Below are 9,517 nucleotides of genomic sequence, written 5' to 3' on the forward strand. Positions count from 1 at the left end.
TAGAGCCCGGATGGCTACCATATGGGTAGGAAACAAAGTCCCAATTTTCTAGCCCACACTGCAGCCATTTCTCCTGATCCTGCAGTGGTGACCACTCCCCAGAGGACTTTTTGGCTTGCGTGTGGGTTTTTTTTAAATTGGCAATTTAATATTGCTCTATCAATATTGAATTGATAACAATATGTAATAGGTTCCCTGAATTCCCAGCTTTCGTTGTAAAAAAGAGTAAGTCTCTATCCCCCTCTATTGCAGAGGGGAAAGGCATATCTCTGCAACAGAAAAGGCCAAAGGCTTACTTAAAAAAAATAGAAGCTGAGAATTCAGAGAACCTGCTATCATATTATCACAGTATATTATTATACCAATATTCAATTGCCAATTTAATTTTTTTTAAAAAAGCTCCCTTGGCCAAGAGTATGGGACTGCTGGATGACTGATCAGTGTAGAGTCAGAAGACACAAAAGAAATTACTTCTTTATATCAATATATAACGCCTGGAATTTGCTGCAACAAGATCCAGTGAACATCACTGGTTTTGATGGCAGAAGATTAGACAAGCCACAGAGGATAGCTATTTGCTATGATAGCTAAATGTAATATCAAAGGAGAAAAAGAAGGGCAAAGAAGGACCTTCATCCCCTGGGTGTCTTCCCAGAACTACAAGTGCAACCTCCTCTTTCAGAGGCCATCTGGTTCTTGCGACTGGCTTGCTGTGGATTAAAAAGGAGTGGAAATCACCATAAGATCCCACTTGTGAACCTTATTGAAGCAATTGCTCGGCCACTATCAGTAAACAAAATGTAATCCATGAATGGCTAATAATCCAAGTGTGCTTTTCTTTAATGCTTCAGATGACTTCTGAGGGGCTGGAGAGCTCCAAAGAGTGGCTGAGATTCAGCGGTAGTGCATGCTTTGCATGCAGATGGTCTCAGATTTAGTCCACGGTTAACTCCAGGTAAAGGTAGAAGGTGTTGAGCAAGACATTGCTCTGCCTGAGATGTTTGAGAGCTACTGCTTGACCGAGCGAACAATGCTAAGCTAGATGGACTGATTGGTCTGACTTGGTATAAAGGCAGTTTCATACATTCATAGGAAGCATTGTAAGCAAAAGTTAAGGTTCTTAAAAACTATGACGCTGCACTTTACCAACACCCCTTCCCTAGTTGCTTTCCTCTTCTCCCATAGCAGCTGAACTCATTTCAAACATTTCTGACATTCTTCCTGTTCATCAATTAGCAAGCCTTCATACATAGCTGTTTCATACACAATTTCGCCACAAGTTCAAGTTGGAGGGAAGACATAGAAATTAATGAACAGAAAGCAAGCTGCAAAGGTTACAAAGGCTGATAGTTTGTATCTGTGTCTTTTATGTTCTTCTGTTGCTACAACACTCCACCTTCTCTCTCTCTGCTGCATACAAAGCGTGCTCACTTTTTGGTTCTTCTTTTAGCTTACACGATGGGCAGGGCTGGTGCAGAGATGGATCACCTGCCTGAAAAAATGAAGCCCCCAGATGGTGGCTGGGGCTGGGTTGTGCTGCTGGGTTGCTTCGTCATTACTGGCTTTTCCTATGCCTTTCCAAAGGCAGTGAGTGTCTATTTCAAGGAGCTGATGTATGACTTCCACGTGGGCTACAGTGACACAGCCTGGATCTCATCTATCATGCTGGCTATGCTGTATGGAACAGGTAAGGTGGACACCAGTCCTACAGGTTCTGTATGCTTACTGAACATGCAGCATGAGAGACCTATAGCCAGAGCACTCTGTGGTTACTGTGAATGTGATATTCAGTCTTCCTCCCTAATCTCCCTGACTACTAGCATAACTCCTTCCTTGCAATGATTCCTGTTAACTTCAGCCTACACCCTGCAATACACAGCACTTTCTCCCCTATGTTCTGAGTGAGGAGGGAAGGTAATCTAATGGACTTCCGACTTCTATCACAAAAAATGTGAATGTTGCTAAACATTCTACAACATTACAGACTATAACTGCATTGACTGAGATGAAGAGTGGAAGACCAGACCTTTGACCTCTCAACATTCAACAATCTCAGGGGTCAGATTCTTCCCTATTATTGCCTGATGATCATCTATGAAGTTACCAAGGCAGACCTTCCTTGGTATGACATAGGTGTGAGAAAACAGCCTAATTTGCCACAATCTCATCAAAGTGAATAGTTATTTGCTATTTGAAATAAAAAATAGAAATTGAACACTCCAGTCTGCACTCAAGCTGCTGCTAAACCTTGAAAACAAGAAATTGCATCAAATCTCTCCCATAGTAGTATTCATCGCTAGTTACTATGGCTAATTTCCTCCCTCCCCCCAATCATAGTACATTCCAAGGCAGTATTTCCTGTACATCAAATAAAACCAGTACAGGGATGGTCAAGACATCATTTGCTGTTCCCAGTAATTCACTGAAGTGCAGTACATTTGCTATATAGTATCAGGCAGACAATTTTTTTCAGCTGACCACCACTGATATTTTACACCTTGATGCTGATACTGAGAAAATTTACCAGATTGCACAATTCTTGACACATGTAATGATCTTAAACTGTTACGATAAAATGGTTCTATTTTGTACCAAGCTTTAAGGGATCATGCTGTTCTTGTAAAACTGTTTCTCCCATGCAATGTAAATGCTTAAGACTTTGTCAGTGAGCAATAAAGGGTGATGATGGTATTTTACTGCTGTCCCTCCCCCCCTCTCCAATTTCTTGCATTGTCTTCAGGACCTGCATGCAGCATTATGGTAAACCAGTTTGGATGCCGGCCTGTGATGCTTGTTGGGGGGCTCCTGGCATCCTCTGGAATGATTCTCGCCTCCTTCACCACAAACATTATTGAGCTGTATTTGACAGCTGGCATGCTGACAGGTTAGTGTTTGTAAATAGGGGAGGAACAGCTGTCTCAAGCAGCAGGAGAGAGGCTGTAGCAGTAGGGGGAAGAGGGAACACAGTGCATTAACCATTTTCACATACATGCCTTTTGAGCCTCTCATGCTACTTGTGTACATGTGTGGATTCTGTGGCCTAGAAATCAAATTACGTCCAAATCACATTGTCATTGCAGACATGAGAAATGGAGGGGGAAAACCTGACAGATGAAAACACCCATATTATCTGGGGATTCTAAGACTAACCAGGGCCCATATCTGCTCCCACTGATTTTAAGAGGTACTGCCTCAGGGACGCCTACATTCAAACAATTGTCTAAATAATGTATAGAGCCCCGTGGCGCAGAGTGTTAAGCTGCAGTACTGCAGTCAAAAGCTCTGCTCACGACCTGAGTTTGATCCCGACAGAAGTGGGTTTCAGGTAGCCAGCTCAAGGTTGACTCAGCCTTCCATCCTTCCGAGGTTGGTAAAATGAGGACCCAGCATGCTGGGGGTAAAGTGTAGACGACTGGGGAAGGCACTGGCAAACCACCCCGTAAACATAGTCTGCCTAGTAAACATGAGGATGTGATGTCACCCCATGGGTCAGGAAAAATGCATGGAAGTAAGAGATTCAAACAGAAGAAAATTCCTTTGTAGAGACTTCAGGAAAGCTGCATATATGAGAGACAAGTCTTTTAAGATAATCTCTCTCCAATTCTACAGGTTTAGGCATGGCTCTGAACTTTCAGCCTTCTCTGATCATGTTAGGCTCCTATTTCGACAAGCGCAGACCTCTGGCCAACGGGCTTGCAGCAGCGGGAAGCCCCGTCTTCCTTTCGGCCCTCTCTCCTCTAGGGCAAGTCTTGTTGGAGAAGTTTGGCTGGCGAGGGGGGTTCCTCATTATGGGGGGCTTGCTGCTCAACTGCTGTACCTGTGGAGCAGTCATGAGGCCTCTGGAGATCAGTATGAAGAAGAGAGAGAAAGTCCAGGACAAATATGAAGCAAAAGAAATGCTCCCCATGGGAGGAAGGGTAGAAGAGGCCATCAGCACCACGGAGAGCACCAAGAAGTCAAAGAAAGCCAAAAAGAGAAAGCACAAGAAAAGGAAAAAGTTGTTAGATTTTTCTATCTTCAAAAACCGGGGGTTCGTCATTTATGCCATTGCCAAGTTCATCATGGTCTTGGGCCTGTTTGTGCCCCCTATATTGCTAGTCAACTACGCCAAAGACACAGGAGTGCCAGACAAAGAAGCTGCTTTTTTGTTGTCCGTAATTGGTTTCATAGATATTTTTGCCCGCCCATCCTGCGGCATGTTTGCTGGACTTAAGTGGGTGCGCCCCCATGTCACTTACTTGTTCAGCTTCGCTATGCTGTTCAATGGCCTGACAGATATACTCAGTGCCAAGGCCAGCTCCTACACATCCCTCATCATCTTCTGTATCTTCTTTGGCATATCCTACGGTATGGTGGGAGCACTGCAGTTTGAAGTCCTCATGGCCATCGTCGGGTCACAGAAGTTCTCCAGTGCCATTGGGCTCGTGCTGCTCATTGAGGCCTTTGCTGTGCTCATTGGACCTCCTTCTGCAGGTACGTCTTGGATACTTCTCCCCTTAAATCCTCCCTCTCTTAGTGCGACACTTAAATTGGGGGTACAGATTATCAGGCTTTAGCCCAATAGCCAGTTTCCATGCCATGGTTCAATCCGCAAGCACACATGGTAATGATAGAGAACGGCTTTGACAATGTGCAGAATGCCCATCTACTGAGTAGCTCACAGGAACCGTGATTAGGGAGGAGGGCCTTCAGGTCAAAGGTGTGGCTTCTTGGAAGGCATCTCCTGATTCTGAACGGTCAGAAAGCATTTACCTCAAAGATTTTTTCTGGACACACATGAAGCTGCTTTATATCAAGTCAGACCATTTTTCTATCAAGGTCAGTATTTTCTTTCTTTTTTAAAAAATATTTTATTAAGGTTTTTATGGGTACAAAAATAAAAAGGGTGGGGAAGGAAATGAGGAAAACAGTATTTTCTGACAGGCAGAGTATCTCCATAGTCTCAGGCAGAAGTCTTTCCCATGACTTACTACCTGACCCTTGTAACTGGAACTGCCAAGGATTGAACCTGTGTCCTTCTGCATGCAAAGCAGATGCTCTACCACTGAGCCACAGTACCACTCCGCTAGTTTCTTTAATTTCAATATACTTCACAGATTAGTCTCTCTCTCAGCTCTCACCCAGCCCCAATTAACATGGTGGCATCTATCATGTCAGAATACACATTTACTTACGAGATAGTACACCTCAAGCTTAGAACTAGATATCCTTTGGCATACTAACCATCGATATAGAATTCCTCAAGAGGTACAAGGAGTTTACTAAGAAAGAAGCACATTCCTACTTGCCTGCTCAGTGTCCGTGTGGTTCCTTGGTTGAGCTAAGAAGTGATGATTGATAATGCTGGGAGCCAGGGCAACATCCATCTCACCTTTCTTTAAATCCATCTTCATCCTAATTTTCTTGCCTCTCTGTCTGTCTCATGGACCTTAAAATGCTATGGGGAAACATGTGTTCCACTTCACACATTCTGTGATAGTGAAACATGTTTGCCACTGCATGCACACATAGTGGGGAGCTGAAGTGCATTTCCAACTTGCATTTCCAACATTACAGTTTAAAATGTTCAAATGTGACATTTTAAATGTACATGCAAATAAACTCCTATCAGTAGTAATTATAGGAGCCTTGTTTAGTGGTGGTTTTGGATTTGTTATTTACCACCTTTTACTAGGGCAAAGTCTGACTGCAATGCTCATGTAGTACAAAAAACTACAGCGGTGATTAACTGTTGAACAGTCATGTCAACTTGTAGGATTATAAAATGTTTGGACCATGCCTTTTTCATGAAATATTATAAAGAAATCAGCTGTAAAGCTTTTCTAGAGATAATTGCTAATATATTCACAATGCAGAGCCTACAATGGGCTGTTAGAGCCTCGTGACTGTAGTTTTTAGTCACTGCTGATAAGGTTTCCGGTAAACACTCGCTAGGATGGAGTACAAATCATGCCTGGACCCCCAGGTGGTACTTTTTCCAGTTTTAGCTTTAAGTATCACTATTGATAATGTTATAGATTCTCTCTCTTGGAAACATTAGGAAACTAGTTCATTGAAGTATCAAAATAATGCCTCTTTTATGACAAAAACTCCATGATTGTAACACCTAAATACAACTGACATTCATACCTGAAACAACATAGATTGAATTGTTGGTTCAAGTTAAAATATTAAATCCATACACATACACACAGACCCTCTGTCTTATTGGCTCCCTCTCAGGTCTCCTTTACCTGGACTCTCTTGCCACTGAGCTAACCCAGCTCTTAGACTCTGCTTTCCCAATACTACTTCTGCATTCCTTTCCATCCAGTAGCACAGGAAATAGAGCTAGACTAGGAGACTGCACCCCTAGAACTGAGGGTTGTGAACTAGACCTAGGAGCAATAGATGCAGCAGTCCAAATTAGACCACAACTCAATTATTAAAACAATATGCTCAACCCATTTACTCCACGGATCTTCCAGCATATCCTACACTGTAGTACTACAGTGACTGAAGTGGGCAAATTTATTGTTAAAAGTACATTATTCCAAGCTTGGCTCCAATATACATTTTCACTTTCTACAATTTGCAAACTCATACACAGGAAACTGAGTGTATTAAACCTTGGCATCTCCCCTGTGGAGTGCAGGTGGTTCCCATAATACATCTGTGTTATACTGTCTTGACTTCTAGGGCTCTTGGTGGATGCACTCAAGAAGTATGATGTTATCTTCTATATGGCTGGCTCAGAGGTCGTGTTGTCCTCTCTCTTTCTGGCCACTGCTTCATACTGCTGCTTGAACAGGGCAAAAAAGATGACCTCCCAACCAGAGCATCCTTCTCCAGGTGGAGGCGGCAGTGAAACAGAGGAAGCAGAATCGGATGTACCAGAAGCAGAGGATCCTCCTGGCGACAATCACCACCTGTCTCACAGTATTAACAATGCTGGGAGTGATGCAGTGAATCACCTTACAGAAAACAAAAACACCGACAGAGTCGGGCGGCCCGAAGGGGATGGCACAGTAATGATACCAGGTGGCTGCCACGTTGACCACATAGTAGAAAGAGACAGTTTTTAGCTACGTAAAGTTCAGCTTCAAAGGAAAACCATAGTGCCAATGGGCAGGACCAGGTGGGGCTGAAAAACAAATGCTTAGGAAAATCAGATATTGTTTGGATGGTGGGGAGAAACAGGGGCATCCCACGACTTGCAATTTTTACACGTATGAAGACATAACGTACTGCAAACAGGATTACCTAAAAAAAAAAAAAAAACCAGTGTTCTCAAAAACCGTCTGTAGAATTTCATAACACTCCCCAATGCCGCAAGCGTTTGCCCCCAGCATTGTCAAACTTTTCAATTAGAGGCTGTTCACAATCAGACTGCCGCCGTTGTGTTGATTCTGTCTTTGATACCTTTTCTAAGCTACCTCTGCAGACCCACAGCTCAGTAAAAGAGACCCCTTCACCCTGACCCTGGGCATGGTGCTGCCTGCTGTGGCAAATAGACAGGACATGATTGTTTCTATACATAGAATAGTGGGAGATACCACCATATAGGCAGATAATCTATAGGCTTCATTTGGAAAGAGTGGCAGAGTGCCAAAGTTTCAGATAGCAATAGTACAGAGGTAAGAAGTCTGCTATTGGACAAAGTTCTGTTGGTACAAGAGAGAAGGCTTTGACCTCCTCAGTAGGTACCAGCCGGCTGCAGCGTTCATCACATACACAGAGATAGGTTGTAGGTAAAATGGGGGTAGGGAAGCTAGGCTGAGACAATAATTAAGTCACTGAAATCTGCTAGGCCGTAAACTATCCACACAAACATTTCAAGCAAATAATGTCATTAGCACAGCCCCTTTCGCGAGTATAAAGTACAGCCTGTTTTGCCCAAAAATGCATCCTGTGGTATCCATGACAGGGTAATTCCTCCCCATTCAATCCAGGACAGGGTGTCTGTCCCTTTAAGAAGTTTCTATGGCAGGCAGAAGTCATACAGTATTACTGAGATGGCATAAACTGCACCTGCTGTGCGTTGTGCTCTTTTCGCAGCACTTGAAGGGATAGAAGCCTCTTTGCTTTTGCAATATGGTTTGCCTACTTCATTTGCTGAGGCCAGGTATTCACTTTTCAGGCTCCCCTGCCCTAACCACACTCTATGACACTGGCCTGCTGTGTTGGGCAAGATGTCCTAATGGGAGCAGCCAGAGCTAACCAACCCCCAGAACTATTTACAAAGCCCTGATTTCTTTACATGGCATAAGACAGGAGCTTCAGCAAGGATTTCAGGAAAAGTAGGTACATTTCTGGGGGTACCTTTGCAGCATAAATCTATTGTCAAGGGTTCACCCAGCGGGGAATCTCTTGAGGCCTGACCTGGCAATATATTTTTCAGAGAGACAGAACTACAAGGCATTGCTGAATACTGCTACATGAAGAATAGTAAACTCTTTGTACTGTTAACATGAACGAACCACTTTTTATATGCCATTTCAGAACTCGTTTTATCTTTCATTCTAGAAAAATGACTCTTTGAAGCTTTAAAGGCTGTACACACACAGACTGGACCAATAAAGGCCTTACTTAATCTCTGTGTTCTGAACACATTAATCCCAAAGAACATCAGTCTATACTACAGAATCAGTGATAGGTATATACTTGGTATACTGAATCAAGATAGCAGCCTAGGCGGCCTGACGCTCCTGATCTTCTGCAACGTCAGTAATGCAAACAGTGGCAGTCTGCTGCAGGCATGCGTTTTCCCAGAAGAAAGGTGTAACCTGATAGTAGTTCCTCATAGCACCACACACTTCAGTTCTACCTGGCATTATATGTAGGATGCAGACAACAGGCCTGAAGATCATGGCCTGAAATTTCTCTCTCCCCCCTCCCTTTTTCTTTTAACATCCAGCCTGATGAAGAGTTCCAGAGAACTCAAAAGCTTGCACGCTGTTTTGTGTTATTTTGGTTGGCCTTAATAAAAGGTGTTAACATGGCTTTTGGTCTTGGGCATTTTTTTTTATTATTTAATTTATCCAAACTATTTATTAGCTGCCTTCTTATGGACCTCAAGGTGGCTTACAATATTAATAAAATACATAAAACCGATTACATAAAATCTAAATCTAAAACCACAATTTGGACGGCTTTAATCAAATGCAGTCCTAAGAAAAACCATCCTCAGCTGCATCCTAAAAATTGAAAGTGAGGGGACAAAGTGCACTTCCTTGGGAAGGTTGTTCCATAATTGTGGGTCTGCCACTGAAAAGACCCTCTTGTGTACCCACCAAATGAGCTTCTTTGATTAATGGGACAGTCAGGAGAGCCTGTAATCTTAATTCCTGGGTAGGAATATAACGGTCTTTCTGATACCCTAGTCCCAAGTAGGGTTGCACACACACACACACACACAACAATCAGTAAATTTCGGGTTCAGGTTTATTGGACCTAGCTTTTCTTGGTAAACCTGGAATAAGCCGAATACCCATACTGGTAAATATTGGCATTCGGTTTATTTCCGGGTTTACCGGAA

The 9,517-nt window shown here is 43.1% G+C and overlaps 1 protein-coding gene across 1 annotated transcript; it reads left to right on the forward strand.

Annotated features, from left to right (window-relative positions):
- Positions 1-1,458: 1,458 nt before the first annotated feature.
- Positions 1,459-7,109, forward strand: SLC16A8 (solute carrier family 16 member 8). The gene is made up of 4 exons (XM_056846999.1): positions 1,459-1,687; positions 2,741-2,884; positions 3,610-4,473; positions 6,679-7,109. The coding sequence occupies exons 1-4, from the start codon at positions 1,459-1,461 to the stop codon at positions 7,062-7,064; spliced, it is 1,623 nt and encodes a 540-aa protein (XP_056702977.1). The 3' UTR covers positions 7,065-7,109.
- Positions 7,110-9,517: the final 2,408 nt, after the last annotated feature.

Source organism: Euleptes europaea, chromosome 3 (assembly GCF_029931775.1).
Source record: "Euleptes europaea isolate rEulEur1 chromosome 3, rEulEur1.hap1, whole genome shotgun sequence".
In the NCBI taxonomy this organism is placed as follows: domain Eukaryota; kingdom Metazoa; phylum Chordata; class Lepidosauria; order Squamata; family Sphaerodactylidae; genus Euleptes; species Euleptes europaea.

Bases quoted from the DNA above. Each gene is read 5' to 3' on its own strand.
- SLC16A8 (XM_056846999.1), top strand. From the start codon at position 1,459: ATGGGCAGGGCTGGTGCAGAGATGGATCACCTGCCTGAAAAAATGAAG. The intron at 1,688-2,740 runs GTAAGGTGGACA...CATTGTCTTCAG, and splicing joins GGCTATGCTGTATGGAACAG to GACCTGCATGCAGCATTATG. The intron at 2,885-3,609 runs GTTAGTGTTTGT...CCAATTCTACAG, and splicing joins GACAGCTGGCATGCTGACAG to GTTTAGGCATGGCTCTGAAC.